Source organism: Branchiostoma floridae, chromosome 17 (assembly GCF_000003815.2).
Source record: "Branchiostoma floridae strain S238N-H82 chromosome 17, Bfl_VNyyK, whole genome shotgun sequence".
NCBI lineage: Eukaryota > Metazoa > Chordata > Leptocardii > Amphioxiformes > Branchiostomatidae > Branchiostoma > Branchiostoma floridae.
Genome location: NC_049995.1, coordinates 2102119 through 2125846, shown reverse-complemented (window position 1 = coordinate 2125846; position 23728 = coordinate 2102119). Strand labels below are relative to the sequence as shown.

The 23728-nt window shown below is 43.1% G+C and overlaps 4 protein-coding genes across 5 annotated transcripts; all 4 read right to left on the bottom strand.

Moving 5' to 3' along the window:
- Window positions 1-5256: 5256 nt before the first annotated feature.
- Window positions 5257-7056, bottom strand: LOC118404589 (extracellular protease inhibitor 10-like). Of its 2 annotated transcripts, none has more exons than XM_035803779.1 (4): window positions 6947-7056; window positions 6534-6663; window positions 5674-5844; window positions 5257-5464 (listed from the first exon to the last, which is right to left on the bottom strand). In XM_035803779.1, the coding sequence occupies exons 1-4, from the start codon at window positions 6987-6989 to the stop codon at window positions 5374-5376; spliced, it is 435 nt and encodes a 144-aa protein (XP_035659672.1). In that variant the 5' UTR covers window positions 6990-7056; the 3' UTR covers window positions 5257-5373. The 2 variants fall into 2 exon arrangements, with proteins under 2 accessions (XP_035659672.1, XP_035659673.1); XM_035803780.1 differs by having other exon boundaries at window positions 5257-5416.
- A 1317-nt stretch (window positions 7057-8373) lies between these two features.
- LOC118404590 (turripeptide Gsg9.2-like) lies at window positions 8374-11067 on the bottom strand. The gene is made up of 3 exons (XM_035803782.1): window positions 10962-11067; window positions 9878-10031; window positions 8374-8640 (listed from the first exon to the last, which is right to left on the bottom strand). The coding sequence occupies exons 1-3, from the start codon at window positions 11002-11004 to the stop codon at window positions 8547-8549; spliced, it is 291 nt and encodes a 96-aa protein (XP_035659675.1). The 5' UTR covers window positions 11005-11067; the 3' UTR covers window positions 8374-8546.
- Window positions 11068-11871: 804 nt separating this feature from the next.
- Window positions 11872-14124, bottom strand: LOC118404586 (four-domain proteases inhibitor-like). Its single transcript, XM_035803776.1, has 4 exons — window positions 14019-14124; window positions 13107-13269; window positions 12452-12640; window positions 11872-12021 (listed from the first exon to the last, which is right to left on the bottom strand). The coding sequence occupies exons 1-4, from the start codon at window positions 14122-14124 to the stop codon at window positions 11916-11918; spliced, it is 564 nt and encodes a 187-aa protein (XP_035659669.1). The 3' UTR covers window positions 11872-11915.
- A 635-nt stretch (window positions 14125-14759) lies between these two features.
- Window positions 14760-19108, bottom strand: LOC118404585 (extracellular protease inhibitor 10-like). The gene is made up of 5 exons (XM_035803775.1): window positions 18949-19108; window positions 17751-17895; window positions 16175-16360; window positions 15361-15558; window positions 14760-14969 (listed from the first exon to the last, which is right to left on the bottom strand). Exons 1-5 carry the CDS (start codon window positions 18989-18991, stop codon window positions 14912-14914), a joined length of 630 nt encoding a protein of 209 aa, XP_035659668.1. The 5' UTR covers window positions 18992-19108; the 3' UTR covers window positions 14760-14911.
- Between the last annotated feature and the right edge of the window lie 4620 nt (window positions 19109-23728).

Sequence of the window (23728 nt, the reverse complement as noted above, 5' to 3'; positions counted from 1 at the left end):
CAACATTACAACACAAGATCGGTGACACGCAGCCGGATTGAACCCGCAACCTCTCGGTCACGAGGCACAAATCCTGCCACTGCGCCAGGCGATCTCACTAGATCAGTATAGATGTTCTTTTTTTTTTTACGAAGAAAGCGTTTAACAGACGTCCTCTAACATATTCTGTTACTTTAAGGCAAAATGGAAGTTCAGGTCACAATTCGAACGTACGAGAGAGCAAAAAATTCTGGGGCTGTTGTCTCTCTGTTTCTGAATTTTAAGTGTAGTTTTAAACTTCTTGATCCCTTTGCTTGGCCACCATCCCTGCCTGCACGCCGTCCTCCCATATGGTTTGCTGCATGTACTTTTCAGCTGGCTGGTGGGTCTAAGTTGCTGAACTTGAGGTGGTATTTTCAGACGTCCTCGCATCACACCCACGCACGTTGTACTGAATGCTTCCTGTAACATATTTATCATATTGCATGTCCTTCGGGATGAAGCTATCCTTTCTCTTGAAAACCTGTACCAGCTAACGAATACGTCGTTCGTTACGAATGTTCTACGACAATGTTGCTCTGTGTCTTGTACTTCAAAGAAAACGTACGTGTACCAAGAATCATAGCGATACAATAGCGTGTTGAAAAACGAACGAATGATACTCGTAATTAGTTCAAACTCCTTGCAGTTATACGTATATAAGTGCCAACTTTTAATCTTGTGCTGTCCGTCCTAAAACTATCCACGACGTACTATTCTCTACATTGCACACCGTAATCTTCACAATTGTCAGCCTCGACTTCAGTGCTTCTGTAGATATTTTCTCAATCGCGTTAAAAACTGCTTGCCGTTCTCGTTATCTACACGGGGTCCATCAACAATCTGCAATGCCACAAATCTCACCAAAGTATCGGACAGTCTCGGTATGTACCATCACGAAGTTAACCAAAAACCTGTCGTAGTCAGCCAGCCAAACTGTACTATTCTCATTTCCTACATGTGGCTACCCTGCCGCACGACCAACTATATCAGCCTAGAGTTGTCCCTCGACTTGTCAAGTAACAAACCGAACGAAAACCAAGTCCTGTTATCAGCCTGAAGCTGTCCAATAACTAATAGTACGGCTCCATATCACACAAAAATTGTCCTTCAGTCTTAAACTCCACCTGTGGTTGTCCCACAACTTGTCGCATAACAAACAAAATAAAAAACTGTCCGCCAGCCATGTTACCTACCTAGGCTTGTCTAAACAACCTGTCGTGCGACCAACCACTAACACCTGGGTAACAAATTTGTAACAACGTATCGTGCGATAACAGAAAACTGTATAACAGTCTCTTTACTTCTCTAGTCCAAAAACTTTCCAACAGTCTTGCTGCTTACCTGGGGTTACTCAACAATCTGTCGTACAACAACACACAAAACTATCTAACAGCCTTTTAATTCTCTGAGGTTGTCTAACAACCTGTCACACGACAACAACAAACAAAAATGTCCAACAGTTTTGCTGCTTACCTGGGGTTGCTAAACAATCTATCGTACGACAACCCACAAAACTGTCTAACAGCCTTTTTACTTCTCTGGGGTTGTCTAACAACCTGTCGCACGACAACAACAAACAAAAAATGTCCAACAGTCTTGTTGGCTTCCTGGAGTTGCTAAACAATCTGTCGTACTACAGCACAGCGTCACAAAACTGTCGAGCAGCCTTTTTACTTCTCTGGGGTTGTCTAACCAACCTGTCGCACGACAACAACAAACAAAACTGTCCAACAGTCTTGTTACCTACCCGGGGTTGTCCAACAACCTGTCATACGACAACAGCAAACAAAAAAACTGTCGTACACTGTTGTTACTCTACCTGGCGTTGTCTCACTGCCTGTCGGACGACCACAAACCAAACTGTCCAACAGTCCTGTTACCTGCCTGGTGCTGTCCCACAGCCTGTCGCACGACAACAAACAAAACTGTCCAACAGTCTTGTTACTTGCCTGGTGCTGTCCCACAGCCTGTCGTACATCAACCAACCAAACTGTCCAACAGTCTTGTTACCTGCCTGGTGCTGTCCCACAGCCTGTCGTACATCAACCAACCAAACTGTCCAACAGTCCTGTTACCTGGCTGGTGCTGTCCCACAACCCGTCGTACATCAACAAACCAAACTGTCCAACAGTCTTGTTACCTGCCTGGTGCTGTCCCACAGCCTGTCGTACATCAACCAACCAAACTGTCCAACAGTCCTGTTACCTGGCTGGTGCTGTCCCACAACCCGTCGTACATCAACAAACAAAACTGTCCAACAGTCTTGTTACTTGCCTGGTGCTGTCCCACAGCCTATCGTACATCAACGAACCAAACTGTCCAACAGTCCTGTTACTTGCCTGGTGCTGTCCCACAGCCTATCGTACATCAACGAACCAAACTGTCCAACAGTCCTGTTACTTGCCTGGTGCTGTCCCACAGCTTGTCGTACATCAACGAACCAAACTGCCCAACAGTCCTGTTACTTGCCTGGTGTTGTCCCACAACCTGTCGTACATCAACAAACAAACTGTCCGACAGTCTTGTTACCTGCCTGGTGCTGTCCCACAGCCTGTCGTACATCAACAAACAAAACTGCCCAACACGACGGTCCTGTTACTTTCCTGGTGCTGTCCCACAGCCTATCGTATACATCAACAAACCAAACTGTCCAACAGTCCTGTTACTTGCCTGGTACCGTCCCACAGCCTGTCGTACATCAACAAATCAAACTGTCCAACAGTCTTGTTACTTGCCTGGTGTTGTCCCACAACCTGTCGTACATCAACAAACAAAACTGTCCAACAGTCCTGTTACCTGCCTGGTGCTATCCCACAACCCGTCGTCCATCCACAAACAAAACTATCCAATAGTCTTGTTACTTACCTGGGGTTGTCCAACAACCTGTCGCATGACAACTACGAACAAAACTGTCCAACAGTCTTGTTACTTACCTGGGGTTGTCCAACAACCTGTCGCATGACAACTACAAACAAAACTGTCCAACAGTCTTGTTACTTACCTGGGGTTGTCCAACAACCTGTCGCATGACAACAACAACAAAACTTTCCAGCAGTCTTGTTATGTCTCTGGGGTTGTTTACAGCATGTCGTACGACAACAGCAAACAAAAACTGTCCAACAGTTCAATTGTCCAACAAACTATTGCATGACACCAACCAGACAAAAAAACTGCAAAACACTTTTTTTTTTTCTACCTAGGGTTGTCCAAGAACCTGTCAAGCGAGAAACCCAACAAAAAGCAGATCGGCTCATAAAAAAAACAAAAATCAAATCACCTGAAATCTCGCTACAAACTCGAGGTTGTCTGCCGACCTGACGAGCAACAAGATAACAACCTCTAGCTGAGATATAGGACACACCTTAGGAAAACTGCCGCAGTGGTTGACAGCTGTCCGAGCGTCTTGAGGCCTGGTCCCTCAGCTTTTCGAGTTGCTGAATGCTGGCTGGTCCACAAAATGCAATGCCCAGAATCGCCGAACCTAACTTCAAAATTAAACAAAGCAAATATACAGAAAAAAAAACAAAAGGAAAATACGTAAAATAAGGCAATACGTTCGACTCCTTCCACAACAACAACAACAAACGTGATAGGCAGACAAAAAAACTATACCAAATACTGTCTAAAGCCTTTCAAAGAACGTAACTCACCCATAGAGCTACCAGTGATAAGTTGAAGCCTCCGACTCTTTCTTGATAAAAAAGGTCGGGCTCTGCTCCGAGCGTGCGGAAACTGGAACAACGTTGTACCGCTTCACAAAGGCTCCTATGGCGAAAAGACGGGGTAAACGGCAGCCCTAGCGGTGGCTCAGCTGTATCAACATACCTAACTCAAATGAGACAACACAAAAATTAATTATACCAAGCCTATTTTACCAAATAGAATCACTCACACCTGCGCACGCGAAACATGTGCGATGCGCAAACATATGCAAATTACGAGTCGCTAAACGAAATGAACGACAGAATAGTTGCTGACCAACAAAACACACCATAATCATACAAAAGGGGAAAACAGGAAAATAAAATCATGAAGGAACAAGAAAGAAAACAGCCGAGGGATCCACTAGAAAAACAGCCAACGTAGGAAGACAAATCAAAATGGAAAATTCCACAAGACGCCAAAAATGGCGGCGAGCTCAAAACCTTGCGTACCTGCTTGGCTTGTAAATCCTACGCCCGTAGGAAACTACTCTATCTTCTCTGTTGTCGGCAAGTTCCCTACCCGTTCCCAGAAGGTCGTAGATATCGCAGACTTGTCCTGGTGAGTCTCACTGTCAAAAACAGTGTTACTGGTGCTCTGCTATGGAACGTCCGGCTCATTCACAAGGCTGCTGCTGGGGTCATGCTGGGGTCGGCCGTGCCGGCGGTGTGACTTGCCTTCTCCGTCGACGTTCTGCCAGACAGTACTGCATATACCTGTGATGTCTAACAAACGCCCAAAATAAGCGTCTATTCTCTCAGTGAGGCATGCTTTCTTCCATAACCCATACACAATGCCCGGCACGCCAGTGTCTGCGAGAAGAACGGACCTCAGCATGACAAAGAGCGATACACGTGCAAAACGCAGACAACTCACATTCGTCCCTACGCAGCAACAACTTCTCGCAGTTTCACAAAGCAAAATAAAATACGAAATCTTCATGACACTAAAAGGGCAATCTTCGAATTCTATACTCCCTGTAAACGCAAACGAGGTAAATACTCGGTCTCTCTTCTACACCCCGAAAAACCTGCTGGCGGTCTTTCTGTGGATCTTCTGTGTTTCCGTAGCCATGGCGTCGACGAACCGGCTGTGGGGAGGAGTCCGTCAAACTGCATGTGAATAGTCTATCCTGCCTTTATATGGGATTGGGTCTTCGCCTAATATAGGCATCGCCAATCACAGCGCAGGAAAGATATTGGTATGAGTCATACTGCATCAGGTCCAGGTTCAGGTCCGGACCTGGACCTAATCCTTTGGACCTGAACCGGACCTGGACCTGAATTTTCTGTACCGGTACCCACCCCTAGTGCATAGGGTATGGCTCTCCCCATACACGGGACCTCCATTTAACGTCCTATCCGAGGGACGACTCATTTTTCACTTGAGTAAAGTGAGGAAAGTCGTGTAAAGTGCCTTTCCCAAGGGCACAAGACCGGCAACACGGCAGGCGGATTCGAACCGGCGACCTCTCGGTCACGGGCCGAATACACTACCACTGTGCTACGCGGCCCCACATAAATTTATCCATGAACTAGAATGGATCCAGACGGGTTGTAGATGGCCTACATATGTTGAAGCTAAAATGCATGACGTTGCGAAAATGAATTAAAGATGTGAAAGTTTTCATCATAGTACCAAATTGGTCCCTTAAAAAGCACATAGACAGTAGTTACCTGGTTGGGAGGTGCAGCTGCCGGTGTGCGCCAGAAGGATGTAGGGCGCGAATGGGTTCATAAGTCTGGGGAAAGAAAAAATGTAAAGTTAAAGTACAGATACAAAATGACGTGTCGAGTTTAATCTGAACGTTATGCAAAATGGACAAACCCCACTCCCTTGCCTCGCAAACAAGAAATCATTTTGCGTAAATCATTCGAGACCTGAATTATAGTAACATGCAGCTGCTCTAGCTGGTTGAACTCTAGCTCTAGCTCTATCTATCAAACTTACCCAAGAGTGCAGTCAGCTGCTTCCATGTAGCACTGGTTGTAGTAAGTCAGTCCATTGTTAGCACACACAGGGTCGTACTCGTCAGTGCAGTGATACCACTCGTGGCAGAGGCCTAAACATGACCCATCTCCGAGGGCAACAATAGGATGATCGCCGGGGCTGCCAGCGCTCCTTAAAGAAAAGACGAAGACGTCATTTTATTAAATTTTCCATAGTACGTATTAACTATGAGTTTTCAAAACTATCAGTATCTCAAGTCATGTATTCAGTATTATTTGTATGGTAAGGGTGCATGATTTCTTTTACTGGTCACCTTCGACAAGAATGTTATGTTTACGGTTCCATTTTTTTAGTGTTTTTGTTTTTTTCGTTTGATAGCTTTAGTTATGATTGGCATTATGATTGACGCTGACAAAGTAGATAAAAGCTTATATAATGAAAAAAATCTAACAATCCTCCTCTTTCAACCGGGTGTCTAGTTGTCAAATAGAATTAAATCACCGTATCCAATCAGAAAGAGGGTCGAGATGCAAATTGGTGCCACTGTTCAAACGCGTCGGACTTGTAGGATTCGATCACAAACAGTGGCGTCATGACTGGCGCAGGAAGTGTTGCTGAGATTTGATTGTTTAGCCCTGCAGGTTTGGAAGGCAGGGAGAGCAACAGTCTGGCCCTGTCATGAAAAAAAGGCCGGACGACCAAAAACTGCGACATATCTACAGAATATGAAAACGTATGTACGGTAATAAGATATGATCGGTCGTTCATTCCGTGGTGATAGGAACCGAACATGAGTTGTGGCACCGTATCACCGTATACACGGAAGGCAAGTGGGCCATTTATCCTTAATTAATTCTTACTGTTCTGCCAGTTGACAGCCGGCCACCTCCAGCAGACACTGGTTGTTATAGGTTTCCCGGTCTGACCCACAAACTGGTCGGACGATGGATGTACAGTTCCTCGCACAGTTGATTGACACAGCCTGGGAACCTGTCAAATGTTGAAGGAAATGGTAAGAAAAAGTCATAGCAACGTGAGAGAGTTTTAAACGTCCTCAATATGCCTAAATTGAAGGTTTTTTTGGCTCCTATTACTTCAAACGCGGCAATGGCGATTCCGTGTAAAACATGTAGTCCCTCCGAGTAGCACGTCTCGTCCCCATGTCTATATTCGTTTTCTCATATCCCATGTGTCCTTAAGCTTATTGTAACACTTATGAAGAAGAAAAAAATCTAGCAAGCGACTTAAATGGGAGAACAGTATAGTCATATACCGGCTGCTAGGATGATGACGACCAACAAGTGCAGGGCGGCCATATGGAGGTCTCGGTTGTGTCTTGGACGGATGAAGATCACACTGGTAGCCTTTGTTCCCCTGAACGAAGTGCGCGTACCCCGTCACCAAAATTTATAAGCCAGTCAAAACAGGATATGATCTTGCAACGTCAACGACACTTTAACATCGACAGGATTTTAATTCGCCGCATCCGTTTCATATATTAAGAAATTATCAACATCCCCCGGAAAGCTAACACCTGGTCCTTTGATAGTCTTTTGTGAACGCAGCAGAATCTACTTTCACTTTCAAAAATAGACCATATTAATTATTCATTCGTAACACAAGTTAAAGCGATTTACACCACGTATTTGGCCTGTGCCAAAAGTCAACAATTCAAACTTTTTGCATGTTCTTACGGATGAGCCATCGTATGATGGTAATATGACAGCCTGGCAGTTTCCATAGTGAATCGCACAATTAGAACAATTGCCGTACCACTAAGGAACAACTTGAAGGATGCCTAATTATCATCTTCGGCAAGAAGGTTCATGATGCTTTCGGTAGCGTTTGTATGTATGTACATATATATGTGTGTGTGTGTTTGTTATGTATACGTATATGTGTGTGTACAAGGGGTGATCATTAAGTTCTCGGCCTGACCCAGAAATAACAAGCACAACTCAGATTTTGAGGCACAACTTCATAGTGTGAAGCCGTTTATCAATATCCTCCAAATTACAAATCATTGGAGTCATTACTTTCCCGGCATTCGTTTCTTGCAAATCAGAAGGTAAGTGGCGCGAAAAAAGTGGTGTGTATTGTGATCAGACATGTGTGGGTCGGGTTCCCCATGCCGTAAATTAACAAAAGACATTCTCAAAATGTTTGATAATGATTTTCTTTCTATTTCAAGCAAAAAGAATTGGGTGTCTGACTTCCAAAAGCGCAATTTGACCCGCACACCTCAGGTCAGGTCAATTGTCCACGTTTTCCCCTTCTCCCTTACCTAACATTAATGGGTGTCGCTTGCAAAGTAATGATCACAATAATTTGAATTTTGGTACATATTTTTACACTGCAGTTAGTACCGATGATACAGATATTTAGTATGTAAGTAGGTCTTAATGAGACCTTGAAACGATTAGATTTTTGGACGTCCTAGCGAACTAAGTTACGCTCCAGTACCGTAACTTCCAGTTTTGATATCTGGAGTTTTCAATATGCTGTGGTCATGGTTTTTTTTAGTGGTAGATAGCTTTTGAGGCAGGGAGTTAGTGGTGTAGGTAGTAATGCAGCACAAAGTACTATTTTTGGACCTTAGTGGATCTTCAGCAGTTCTTTTCCTTTTAAATTTTCGTCAGCTTTTGAAATGCACTCATGTATCCTACATGTAAGACACTGAGACAATTAAACGTATTGACATGGAGATTTCATCAGTCGCGTTTATTCATAGAATGACAACTCATTTTTTTTTCAAAGAACAATGTTATGCAGGAAACTATAGCCCTGACAGGAACGCCATCTAGAGGGTTGGAATTTAGGGGAAAATATAGGCTCGAAACCGCCGCCATTGCAGCCGCCATCTTGCCGCGGCGTTAACGGCCCTCGCCTCCAAACGTGAACGGACTCTCGCCGTTACACCCGCCCTGGTGCGCCACGGTGATTGGCTCAGCGTCAGGGTTGTTGAACCTGGATCAAAACCAAACAAACAAGACGTTAGTATCATTAAACATGTTCTTCATGGTTGTGAAGCAAAAAGAAAAAGAGTAATCTTATCTAAGAATATCTACAACACACTGTCCCAAACGGCATCTAAACATCGGTCATCCAACAGCCAAAAGGGCACATATACTCTTCTCAAATTTTAAAGATAAACTTGTATGTTCTGTATACCAAAGATTACGTGAAAAAGGATAGATTGAATCCTTGACACCGCCCCCATACCAGCAGGATAAAAAAAAGAAATTGAACACAAAAATTGAAATTTGGGCACTTTTTTTTCGAGCCCTGATGCTCGTTCCGAGAATTTATAATCATAAGAGTTCGATACCATATGAATGGAAATCACACACACTTTTTATTGATATATAACACATTAAAATTGATGCAGAAACAACGGAAATATGATCAGCCAAAGTTGATAGTCCAAACTTTTTGTGCCGAGTTTATATATCACGTGACTGGAACAGGATAAGCCATTTTTATATTCGCTGCGCACTTGAATTCTTGAAAACTCAAAACTCAATGTCCCTAAAGTGTGCAAAGTAGACGCATAAATGGCTGGGATCCGCAGTTTATTTACAAGAAGCCCCACCCCTGAGGCGTTGGCAAAAAAGTTCCAGCAGCTAGCTGTATATGTTAGGGCGCGGTCAGATAGGTCGTACGATCATCATACGATCGCTAACTTCGGGCATTTTGTAGGACAAAAATGTACGTCTCCTGCAAAGTTCAACCGTCTTGGTAGTCGGTACACAAAATGCTGTTTTGGATCCATGTAAGTGGTTGGTTCTGTCACGGTCTGCTATTACTACGGCATCAAAATCGTACGACGATCGCACGACCTATGTGACAATCCCCTTAGGTTTAACTTACTGCGATAAACAGTGGTCCATTTAAGCAGAGATAAGCTTTCACCAACTGTCCCTATATCTACCTGTGCATGTTAAGGTGGTATCTTACTGCACATGCGTCACGCTTGCGTCACTGCGGGGTTCGAAAGATACTCAACGAGTTTCAGAGATAAAGAGCGAATTTTCTTACTTTTTGTGTTTTTTGTCGTCTTCTAAGACATGCTTTTACGTATTACGCAATATCTGAATTATAGAAAAATCGGAGAAAATAACAAAACAGTGACGCAGTGAACGCACCCCGCAGAGACAAAGCTTGACGCAAGTGCAGTGAGATACCACCTTTAGGTTTAACTTACTCAGCAATACAGGCGGCGCTGTTGAGGTGACAGCTGTTGCTGTAGGTTATACCGTCACTGCCGCAGATGGGCGAGTAGTGGGCGGGACAGATCATCGGGCAGCCCGACGGGTTCCATAGGTCAAACTGACGGACGGACTTAGCCTGCGAGCCGACTGAAAAAAGGCAGTAAACAAGATCTATCTACCACTAAAAAGTCAAGACTATAGCACGTCTAGGATAAGATAAAATAAAAAATGGAAGTTCTGATTCAGCGCAAAGGTTACACAACTGGGGACCCAAAATTGACCTTGACCTTTGTCTTTTCAAACCTCCCCACATGCATACCAAATATCATCACGAAGCATCCAGAGGTTCTTAAGTAATGCTAACCACAAATATCCAGAAACATAGACAGACACATGTACGGAGACAAACAAAACTATACCTCCATTTTTGAGGTAACAATACGCTGGCACCCAATGACGGGTAAACTATCTCCAAGCAGATCCTACGTGGCATAAGACAGTAACATAAGCTGGGGAATGAGTTTAGTCGGCAGAGGAGTAAATTGGCCACGCGCGATCTGCTTGGAGATTAGGGGTAAACCAGAACAAGATTTGGCTGTCTCTACGCAGTCACTAATTTGATAACATGCAGCTTTATTAGTACACTAATTGTGGCTTCTTGTCGAAAAATTTTCCGTTGCCGAATGTCTTCTAATATGATTTTACATATTTGAAGGTTGATGCTAAGGAAGTGATATCACAACGCAAGGCTTGACGTGTGCGTGAGAGTTCTACCATCTGCTTTTCTGTCGACTTTTCGCATAGCGACAGTCTTAATGTGCCATATGGCTGCACATTATGACTGTGATATACTGATTCTCTAAATAGTTATGTGTACTAGTAAAGTTCTTAGCCCATCAGAAATTAGTGCAAAAAAAAGAACTACAGCAATGCCTGTAAGAAAACCCAATTCTTCTCTACAAAATTAGCAAAAAACTTCCCTTTTCAAACCTTTTCACTATGGTTATTTGTTTTTACGTTTCTAGCTTAATTTGGAAAAGGTATTAAGATTAAGATGCAAATGATATACTACTTTACCGGCCAGCAAGGCTGCAACCAACAGACACCGTAGGATGGCCATGGCGAACTTTAACTTCGGTGACTATATGCCGCACCGTCGTTGACTCGTTGACGTGTGTTTCAAACGATTGAGTGTGTGAACGTACCGAACCCCACGTTATGACGACAACCCTTACAGGAAGTGACGTAAGTCGTGCCAATGACGTCAGGAAGTTATTTACTCAGAACATGGATGGCATTTAAGATAGGGCCGTCGTCTGTAGTTCAGGAAATCGCTAGGCACATCAATTAGTCACTTTTCCCTCAATGTCCTCAAAAAATGAAATGTAAAAAAAAGATCATGAAAACGTAAAATGTAAAAAAAAAGATCTTATGATATCAAGATGCAAAAAAAATGTAAAAAAAGAGCATGAAAACCCAGTCCTATCTTATGTTTGTCTATATAAACAAACAAACCCATTTATTGGTAAGCGACAATGATAATTTAAGTCTTCTGAGATGACGACATATATGATCCACTCTATGTAAGACACAAGTCGTAAAATTGGTGCAAATAATGCGTTGTCGTAACATCAGACCTTTGTCGAAAGAGGACGTTCTTTGATAGTTACAACGTCTTGTCAGTTTTTGTTGCATGGTACACACTTATTTGATCATTCTATCTTTATTTGATTCGACTTTCAAACTTATTTGAAAACAAAGCCTGGCACGGGAATTTATCCTATAGAATTATGAACGTTTCATGAAGAACAATATTGTATTGGACAAATCTATTTCAATTTGACTATTCATTATGACTAGCAATCCATTGGTCATACGACATCATAACTATTCAATACAAAAAGACATGTTTCCTCGAATGCAGTTTATTCAGTAGAGTGTGAATTTCCGCTGGCGTTTCCCTGCCCGGCCCTGGCAGCCACGTCACCCAGGCTTCTGGCTGACAGCAGCGCCACCGCGCGGGTTGAGTGTTTATGACACCATGACAGGCCCGATGTCCGGGAGGGAGATGAGCCCCTCCCCGTTACAGCCTCCTTGATGTGCCAGGGTGATCGGCTCGTCGTCGGGGTTATTGAAGCTACAATTGAAAATAACAAAACGTCATTTGAAACAAAATGTATTGCACATCAACAAACAGGGTCCATCTACCCTCTCTGAACCGCAATGGTGATAGATTCCGTCTTCCTTTGATTCACTCTTGACGTCATCACGCTTCCGGTAAAGTCAGCGCAGTGAATCAGACCTCTGATGATTCTGAAAATTCATGTTGAGTGTTCCTTTTGTGTTGGAACAAAGCACAAAATCGCACAGCTATATATCAAACATGATATTTTCTAAATTAGCATTGTTTGTGTCCCCGTGAAAAACAGTGATTGGACACTGCGTTTACTGTGTTGTGATGACAGATGTCACGCGTGTGAGATAGCAAACAGAAAACAACTCATAGTCAGCAAAAATCATGGGCGGTTCAGGGGTCACTTTAGATAGAACACCAGTACAATACTCACGTAGCCTGACAGGAGGCGCTGTTGAGGAAGCATGAGTTGCTGTAGGTCTGTCCGTTACTGCCGCAGACCGGAGCGTACATCAAGTTACAGAACATCGGGCAGCCCGAGTCCGTGAACTGCCGCTTCTCAGTCTCCCTGCCATCGCACGCGACTATCGTCAGGGGCTTGAAGTCGGGCTCATGGGAGAACCTTGGAAGGATATGAAAAGGAAAATCGAGGTCTCTCTCTCTCTCTCTCCCTCTTTCTCCCAGTCTTCTATCTACTGACATCTATCTATCTATCTATCTATCTATCTATGCATCTATACATCTGTCTTGCCCCTCTCTCCCTCTCTCTTTCTCTCTCTCTACCTATCTCTCTCTGTTTCGCAATCCGCCTATCTATCAACCTATCAAATTATCTATCTATCGATCGATCTACATATCCCCCCCTCTCACTCTCCACCTATCACTCTAAACCACGCAAGAGACATCCAACGAAAAATTCTGACCGTCGCTTTTTCGCAACACAGGATACAAAATTGACGTTCCGCTGCAGTATCAATGGAAGCTGCTAGGAGGGCCCGAATCGAATCATTTCTGTTTTCGTCACTAACGCTTCTAAGAATATAACCTTTCATGGCGGTAACAAACAAATTGGACGTTGTTGTACTCACTGTTCGGCAAGCAGACAGGCATGATAGTGGATGTCACAATGGCTAATGTAGTAGTGTCCGTCCGATCCGCACACAGGACCGAGGAAGACCGATGCGCAATTAGGCAAGCCAGTGCAGCTGTTAACGGGGTACTGCCTTCTTCCCAGTGACTTCGCATGAGAGCCTGCAACGAGGTTATGGATAGTGTAGATTTGTTTGTTTGTTTGTTTTCTTGTTTGTTTTTATTGTAAACCCGGTATTCAGTCTATGGTTTACCTGATCTATTATTTACCTGGATGTCTAACCTTTATTAAACGTAAAAATAGTCTGTAGTTCCATACATTTTGTGTGTACGTACTTATGGTCACGGCAAACAATTTGTTACATGATGACAGACGAACCCACGTCCTACAACGTGTTTCCCATGACTGGTGCTTTGTATAGCTACAGACGGTGTAAGAGTGAACACTGTTCTATGCAAATTAGTATGCAAATTAGGATCACGTAATTGAATACGATGCCTTGGTTTTTATTGCTTCCACTATCGGGGCCATCTACACCCCAGACCCGCGCCCGTGCGAGCATGAGAATCTCCCCAGCTGCTTTCACCATGGCGTACTATATAGTCGTGCTATGTACCATATCATATGGTGCGAAAATGTCATTTCGCATAGGTGGTATACGTATCTCACTGCACTTGGGACACAGGTGCGGCTCAAGAGAAAAAGAAAGTAAAAGGCTTTGGAGAAAGTTGATCAGCCAGGAGATCAACCTTAAACCACAAATCCACGGAAGTTGATCCATATGCAGAATTACGCCTGCGGATATCGATATGGCATATAGTTGTGTCAGAATTAACTGAACAGTGCATTAATACAGGAGTATATTTTTGAAAAGAACGAAAAGAAAATGTAGGAGAATATATTACTCTACCTGCTATCAGGAGAGAGGCGACGAAACACAGGATAAACATGGCGATGGGCTCTACAGCAGACAGTGGAGACTGATAAGTGAACTTGGTCTTCTTCGACAACGACATTGACGGTCAATGGAGTGTGTGAGATGGTTATATTGACCATGGTTTACTTTTATACTCCATTCGTATACCGGATGTGTCGTCACATCCGACCGCAACAACGTTAATACCTATTTGTTCCGCTCGTGCACTCCAGGTCAACTTGTATAATCATAACAAGCTTTGAGTGATATTTTCCTGTGACAGTTTTTGTTGCTAAGTTCTATAGCTAACACTGTCGGATATCAATGAACTCGGAGCAGCCTTCCCAATTTCTAACACGTCAGGGTATCAATGCCCTTGGTATGGTTAGCCTCCTACGCAGACTTCTGGGGCGGCGGAGTTTATTTTCTGGGAGAAGCGCTAATTCACCTGGACCAGGAATTACAGATCCTATATTCCAAAACTATTCATCCATTCGTTAGTTCGTTCGTTCATTCATTTTTTTCATGCTTTTATTCGTTATTCAAAATGACAAAGACTCAGAGAACTCATTGTTGACTTTTATTGCACATTTCTTTACTTCAAGAAGAAATCCAATATTCCGTAACCTTCCTTCTTTCCTTCCTTTCTTCGTTCCTTCATTCCTTCATTCATTCATGTGTTCTTTTTTCATACTTTGATTAATTCATCATTCAAAAAGACAAAGACTCAGAGAACTCATTGTTGACTTTTATTGCACATTTCTTTACTTTGAGAAGAAATCAAGAAGGCTTTAATCAATAAGCATTGGTGTCTTGAGTAATAGGAGACGTGTCAGCGACGCCATCTTGCGGGTCTGGCTGGTATGACACCGTTGGGATTCGTCCCTCTAGGAGCACATGCCGTGGGAAACGAGGGTGATGGGCTTGGCGTCGGGGTTGCTGTACCTAGAAAAAAAAGTATAGGTCATACAACCGTTTGCAAAACGTTGTCACTAGATCTGTTTGTAAAGTCTTGGTTGTGGGGTTTCTTTTGCCCGAAAGTGCCCGCTTGGAGATCAAATATTTCGGCCTCCGCAAAAACAACATAAACTGAAATGCAGTAGTAATATAACTACAATATTAAACTTTCTTTCTGCACAAAGGTTTACAAGGGTCAAATTTTCAGCGATCACTATTTGCTTCTTCAGGATCAATACGGATAACCAATCTGTTGGAAGAGAATTGAAATGCATGTATGGAACTTGCAGTACATTTAACTAGATTTTCATTCCAAAAAGGCTCCTTATCTGAGGTGTCGCCAAAAACAAAAGTCATTGGAAACATTTGCGGTACTTACGAAGACAGGCAAGCGGCGCTGCTGAGGTGGCAGGAGTTGCTGTAGGTCTGTCCGTCGCTGCCGCAGACCGGGTCGAACTGGAAGGTGCAGAAAGTGGGGCAGTTGTGGGCGCCGTTGTTCTCTCCGACCTGGCGCTTCTTGCTGCACATGCCCTGGTGGGCCAGAGTCAGGGGCTGATAGTCGGCCTCGTTGGAGAACCTGTGAGGATAAAACAAGGAGTTAGGGGTACACACAGGTATGAAGACGAACGGGCAGAAAGTCTGGCACCAGCCCGACTGTCGCTTCTTGCTGCACATGCCCTGGTGGGCCAGAGTCAGGGGCTGGTAGTCGGCCTCGTTGGAGAACCTGTGAGCATAAGATAAGAAAGGTTAAGACTACTGTAAATGCAGTTAAGCTCTCGGGGATTTAATTTCGTGGTAGTGGGAAAAAGGACTTTTCGCGGTGGTTTCGGCGTAGCACCACGCACTGTAGTCTCTTACTGCCATGCAAAAATGTTCGCGGTGGTGTTAAGTTCGGCCACCGCGAAAACCGCGAACATTAAACCACCGCGAAAGTTTCTGCATATACAGTAATCTCCAAGCAGATCCTACAATGGCATAAGATAGTACTAAACTGGCGATGAGTGTAGTCAGCCAAGAGGTATGCATTTGCTCCGCTAGCCAAACACACTCCCGGGCCGGCTTCACTCCTCAGGCAGCTTTAGATACTATCTTATGCTACCATAGGATCTGCTTAGAGATTAGATTAAGACTAGAGGCTAGAGGAAACATGATCCAAGCAAGTTCAATGATATTTTTTGTATCACAGTACTCACTGCTCGGCCTGCAGACATGCCTGCACGTTCAGGTGACACTCGTTGCTGAAGGTCTGTCCGTTAGACCCACACACGGGCATGAAGTTGAACGGGCAGAAGGTCTGGCAGCCGCCGACCTGCCGCTTCTTGCTGCACATGCCCTGGTGGGCCAGAGTCAGGGGCTGGTAGTCCGCCTCGTTGGAGAGCCTGTGAGGATAAAACAGAAGATTTGTCTTTAGGCTTAATCTTGTTGTTTCATTTGAAGTATACGTTAACCATTTGAGTTGATTTTGCGCATTCAACGAGAGTGTAAATATAATGATTGGCGAGCGCCAGCAGCTGGTAGTCCGCCTCGTTGGAGAACCTGCGAGCATTAGGAGTTAGAGGTGGAACCAGCCATGGTCTTACTCAGGCTTGGGCTCTACTGTAAGTTCAGTTATGTTCGCGAGATTTTTAAGTTCGCGTATTTCGCTGAGCCCTTCTCTTCGCGAAGTCATCTACTCGCGAACATGCGTGTTCAACATCGTCCCCCTCCCCACACCCTCCGTCCAAAAATCCAGTCTCAACTACGTGTGTACTATGATAGCAACTTATACCAATGACAAGACTCAATTGATAACAGACCATTTATTCTTTTCAAACCGAAATAAAAGTTAATTCAACACATATACGATGCATGGAGTCATTATTGTGTAGATATGTGCCACTGGCGAACGGAGAAAAGAGAAACATGTATTTCCGAAACGGGGCCGGCCGGGATGTTTTCGGAAACAAAAAATGACTGTTAACCAATGATTATGCACGAATTGTGCTCCTAACTTTTTTAAAGTTCTGTCTGTTTTATTTTGCCTTTCATATCATATTTTCCATTTCCGAAAGCTACCCGACGGGGCCGGCCCCGGGTTGGGAATTGGGACCTATGCCTTACAATGGCTGCTTTCGTGTTCCACTGCAGTACCATAGGAAGTCACTAGAAAGCTCAATATCGAACTTGACCTTCGTTTTATCTGACCCCTACCGACCTACCAAATACCATGCTGTCTGTCAGTTCCTCTTTATTTGCACCGCAGCCTGTTCATTTCACACTAAATCATCCATAACTATTATGTGACTGTAGACTACAACACGGTGTGTTCCGTATCACCCGAGGTACCAGCCCGACCGCGGGAAGGATCGCCCTAAGGCCGGAGTGTGATCCGACCCGCGGGAGGGCTGGGACCGAGGGTGATGCGGAATACACCGTGTTGTATTTTACTTGTGTCATGCCCAACTAAAAACACACATTTCGATGTGAATGCACCAGAAGTTGAGAAAATGTTGTGTCTTCGAACAAAAGATTGTAACAACAGCAATTCTAACGTCCGAATCCGGTATTCGAATTTTCAACCGTGTCGTATTCGGCCCGTTCGAAATAGTTCGATTTACTCTAAGGAAGCCTGTGTGATACAACTTAGAACCCGTGTGATACGGAAAGTTATCACACGGTCCGGAACACCCGTATCGAACGTTTTCACGTCACAGGTATGACATAAAAGAAGATTATTCAATTTTTTGCATACACCTTTTTTAGATATCAATGAATATGTTTTGTACTCACTGCGCGGCGAGCTCGCAGGCATGCACGTTCAGATGACAGTCGTTGCTGTAAGTCTGTCCGTCAGACCCGCACACAGGCATAAACATGAACGGGCAGAAGGTCTGGCAACCGGTCTGCCGGTCAACCAGAGAGTTCGCCTGGGAGCCTGGAGCGAGGTTAATGTCTGGTTATATTTTTTTCCTTTTTATTGGAATTAAAACAATACAGAAGAAAATAGAAAGGCAACATTTTTGCCAAGATGCAGAATGTTTTCCCCCTGGCTTTCTGTCAAGCTACCCGCATTCAATACTATGCCATTAGGGTCACTACAAAGCACATACACAGAGGGTATTCAAACTCGAGGCCTCTAAGTTCCGAGCCCTAAACTCTGCCAGTTACACTGCACACATGCCATCATCTCACGATTTGAAGATTGGCTGTAGTTCGTCACAGCGCATATTCATAGCAGTTTTTTTTTTCAAATCAATGTACTACCTTCAAAGCTAATATAACGCGGCGAAACAAATACTTTTCTGTATTATATTTACAGTGTAGGTCATATAGCACTTTGTACATAGAAGCATTGAATAGATAAAAATTATTCTCCTTTTCGTGACTCATTTGTTTGCAGCATATAAACAAAACAACGGATGAGTACTTTGCATCGACGCTTCTCCGTGAGAATCGTACCACCTTGAGTGTTAGGGTTTGACGTATTTGAATTCTGCAGCCTAGTTATGAGACGTACATGCATATGTATGTTATAGTATGTAAATTTCCGATTTGTTTAAGTGAAGCAAGGACGGACGACCAGTGCATGGCAATCGAGACTGGATTTCGGAGCAGAGAGGTTATAATTTGGCTAACAGCTTTTTTATAGATGTTGGCTGAAATTTCTTATCTTAGTTCACTTTTATTGCCAATCAGAGAATGGGTTGCTTCTGAATAAATGTATACAATCTTAGAAACCGTTAAACATACTAAATACATTTGTCGATGAAGCTAAAACATTCTTTTGTGGACAAACTCGATACTCTCTGAACACTCTGCTTTGATACGGATGAAATATACAGATATCTTTTTGACATGTTTTTTTGTCAATTTCAACACAGCACAGCATAGCATAGCTCGGCCGACCAAGAGTCTAAAACACGTCGGAAATCGTTAATGCAAAAAATCATTTAAGCAATACACACATTTTAACAAAACTAGATCTTACCGGCCACCAGGACAGCCGCGATCAGGTACTGAAGGAAAGCCATTCTTCAGGTGTTGGAGATGTTTCAACCTCGAGATGAGTCGCAAGACAAATGTCTCAAGAAGTTCTGTGTTACCCAATGGTTCGCGTTTTGGTGAGCGGTGGCATTTTATACCTATCGCTATCACTCCGAACCATCGGTAAACATACTGACCTCATCCGGCCGGGATAGCCCGTCTATTTGCCAACCGATTGAAGGTTATTGAAAATCTGAATAACATTTTGATGAATCTATTTGAACTGCCATTTGGCGGGGCATGAGGTGATATATGAGGAACGCAACAATCCCTTGACTTTGCGTTTTGCAGCTGTCGTGACGTATGTCGTCATCAAAATGTAATACCTAAACGTTTTGCAAACTTTCCCAGCCATAAATTGCGATAATTACAGAACTATTCGCATACGTGTACAAAAAAAATGCGAGAAATTGAGCATCTACGTATAGTAGATAATGCAGTTATATATGCTTTATATTTTCTGTATTCTTTGTATACGTAGGCCTTGTGACATGTCGTCATACAAAGATATTAGCTAGAACGTTTTGCAAACTTTCCCAGCCATAAATTCCGATAATTACAGAACGATTTGTACAAAAAGCTGGACATGTACGTATAGTAGCTCATGTGCGTCGATGAAGATTAGACATCAAGTTAATAAGATATGCCAGAACCATGAATGTCTTCAGTTTGACTTTGTCTTACCACGTTTCCTATGGGACATCTAAATTTGTCTTTATTCATAGTTAGAGTATAAAAGACCAGCTTCTTTCAGATCACCACAGTGTCACTGACGAAAGATAGTGGGTACTATCTGAAACGTCTGGCCGTTTCAAAATCATATCCAGTTGCTTGTCTGCTTTTTGGCAGTAGCTAATGTAGTCCCATAGATGCTTGGTACTTTCGGTATTCTTGGAAAACATAGGCCTTTTTTGTCTCCCTGGAAAGGCGTTGCTTATTTTTGCCATAGAGAGAGAGAGAGAGAGAGATGTTCATAGAACGGATGTTTTGGTGTGGACAAGCAAAGCTACTTGTTTTTGTACATAATTGTAAATAAACTGAAAAGGGGGCGAAATAATCCCGGCAAAGTGATACAACGATTTTTAGTTGTGATTGTGTTTTGAGGTTAACAAGAGGGATTATAGTCTTCTTTTACAAACTGTAGCAAACTAAAGGGACATGGGGGGGGGGGGGGGGGGTCGTGTTAGTTTCTATGGTAATTCTTAAGAGATAGGGGCAGACTCCGTTTATTAATTTTAGTTGCCCCTACCCGACTTTTGAAGTGTTTATGGCTATCTATCGTACACTGTGAGTAGCCAGCAGATGTTCATATGTTTCTTATCGCGTTTTTATTAGATTTTTTAAATGAGTATTGCGAAATAATAAGATTGTTTGCGGTGTTATCTGCAAAGTTCATTACAAGTTCGGCTGACATTTGAACAAGAGAAGTGCCTGTTGACAATCAACTTTGCACGGGGGGGCACTGACGATATTGTGTTTGCTTATTGCATAAGGTGGCGGGTATTGCAAAATGATAAGCTTTCATGAACATGATAGGTCAGCGTTTTTGTTTAAACAGGGTAGAATAGCAACAGGGAAATCCAGTGTAGTGAAGAAATTTAATGGACAAATGCTTATCATAATTATCTCTACGCTTGGCAAGAATTGTATATAGCTAGTAATAACACACCCACAGAAAAGAGGGAATTGGGAAAATATGGCGTGTAGACAAAAATACATAGGTCGTGCGATCGTCGTACGATTTTTATGCCATAGGATTTTCAAGCAGGATTGACAGAAACAACCAGCGACATGGATTCAAAGCAGCAATTTGTGTACCAAGACAGTTGAACTTTGCACGAGACGTACATTTCTGTCCTCCAAAATGTCCGAAGTTAGCGCTATCGATCGCACGACCATCGCGCGAGCTATGTGACCTAACCTAAACATAAGTCATTCGTGTCTCCCAGACTGAAATGTTTCTTCTGATGTAAAATAAGATAGAGGGGTTTTAATCTCATTAATTCACTAGTAAAAGAAATTTTACCCCTGTTTTCTAGTGACAAAATAAGATAGAGTGGTTCCATCTCATTAATTCACAAGTAAGGGAATAAAATGGCGAAAAATGTGATACAATTGTGAGAACCGTTGTAACACGTATTGCAATTCATTACGGTTGATTTTATCGACTGAAAAACGTTCTTGAAATTTAAATAATATGATAGACAGACTGTGCTTGCTTTCCACTGTTTGGGCCCAACACCACTCGACTAGCCTCTACCAAGGTCAGGCTCCGTGGATCGGAGGTATAATTGTATAGAAATTAATCATATTGGACACATTATAACAGAGTCAATAGTAGTATACGCTAGGGGAGTCAGCCGGCCAGGCAAGTCACTCCGTCGGTGAGGAAAATACTCCTCTGCCCGACTGACTCCCCTAGCGTACTTTTGACTCTATTATATATTCGTCCTATTTCTGCACCGATCCGCCAAGCCTGGTAGAGGCTATTACTCGACCCTCTACATTTGTTGGCCACACATGCGCCTGTCAACATGTGTCATTTCAACTACTTCCGAACGGTTCCGCTGTCATATTTACACCGGAAAAACCAAACGCGCCAGGCCGTGTTGGGTTGATACAGTGCGGGGGGCGTCAGGTCGGGTGACCTCTTGTTGTAATAATGTTTATTGATTGCTTATAAATCATTGATTTATTGCTCATACATAGCCGTGGGCAAACGTTTGTAATACTACTACGTTGATTAAATGATTAAGAGACCCCTTGTGATTGATAAGAAAGCAGGAAAAAGGAAAGTGATCTCGATCCAGTTTTAACTCGCTGATGATCTTCCACTTGTCTTGACAGAGAGGACAGACGCTATGTACAGTATTTACAGGTTCATTGTACCGGGAAAATTCCCCTAGCTCTTTTTGACAACCACAATGAACAGTGGACCACTAAGGTGTATCTGTATCTGTATCTGTATCTATATAGCCGGTATAACCGCCCTTCGCGGCATAACACACCAGCTTCGCAGGCACGCGGTGTCGCAGCAGCTGGTTATACTACACCGAACGACCCGTCACACCTATAACTTTTGCACATCTGTCTGCAAGTGTTCTTTAAAACTGTGCTTGGTGATAACATGTTCCACTCTACGATAATTCTAGAAAAATACGAATTGGGACTGCAACCCTTTCTTGTAGCGTGCATGTCGGGTGAGCTACAAAGCCGGAATCAAAGTCACGGCTTCGGTCAAAGGACTGAAGTAAACAAGAGTTCGTTGACCTCATACCTCCATTAATATTTTGTCCCGTTTGTAATTGTACTTTTTATCAAACTTTTTATCCCATGTGTGGGTCATTGAAAGAAAAGACGAATAGTTGTACTCATAGATTTAGGCATGAATGTAGGCATACTACCAGTAGGACTAGTACTAGTACCACATTTGACTTATATACAGGTTTAGTGTACAGAGGTATATAGCAGTACTTTCGCCGACTGCTAGGGAGCGCCTTTAAAACCCAAACAGACGCCTGAATGTGGCTCATTGCAAGAAGACGCTCGAAATACATGTACTTTACGCAAATTTTTTATATAATGATACAGCATTTGCTTCTAAATATAGCGCTCACGCCTGCGAAGCTTGACCAGGTGTAATACGAGCGGTTATACCGGCTATACAGATACAAATATAGAAGTTGGTGTGTTACGCCGGAGGGTGATTATATCGGCTATATCGATACATGCAAATACAGATATTTTTGTTTTTGCTACATGAAGATATTGGGTGTGTCGCACATAGGTCCCGCCAGGCGTGAAACATGTCGTGAGGCGTGCCGCACTCCGCCCAGGATAATTACACTACTAAGAAGGCTTAGCCTGTGTTTACACAATCTCTCGCTGGCTGGGGTTAATGACCCCCTCCCCGATGCTATTCTAGTCAGGCTATAAGAAGGTGTAACCGAGAAAAATGTATAAGTCATTTCTTCTTGTCATAACAGCTTTTTTCCAAGATCACCAGAAAGTGTATTACCTTGTCTAACCCAGTGAAGGTATTAAACGTTACATCTTACATTCCCGGGAAAACGAAGCCGGACCGCGGTGACAATTACTATCCAAGCAGAGGTTAGGCCCCGGCTGTTTTTTTTTTACGTTTTTTAGTCGTTTTTATCGGGCTTTCTATTTTGTCAATACAACATACAATACAAAATAGAAAGCCCGATAAAAACGACAAAAAACGTAACGGTTATAAAAACAGCCGGAGCCTAACCTCTGCTTGGAGAGTAGGTGACAATGTTCTCAAACGAGAAAATGATGCTCATCGACATCTACACGTCAATGACTCAATTCAAAGAAACTCCTGATAAAATAGCTGTCATTTGTATCACGAGAATAAGTATAACAGCTTACATTGGAATCCGTGTGTTGTTTGGTCTTTCTGAGGTCGTTGACCCAATCCAGGAATGCTCGTACGAGCCAGTGGGCTGTAGCTAACAGCATTAATTATTAATTTTTTCTATTGCATATATCTAGATGGGTATATTCCAAGAAAAATAGCAATCACATTAGAGGTAAAGTTCAATAACCCGCGAGTTTTCAAATTTGATGCTCTGCACATGCAGAACGACAATACACTGATAAATTATTCATTTTTCTATTGCATATATTTAGATTGGTCTCTCCAAGAAAAGTAACAATGACATCAGAGATAAAGTTCAATAACCCGAGTTCTGAAATGT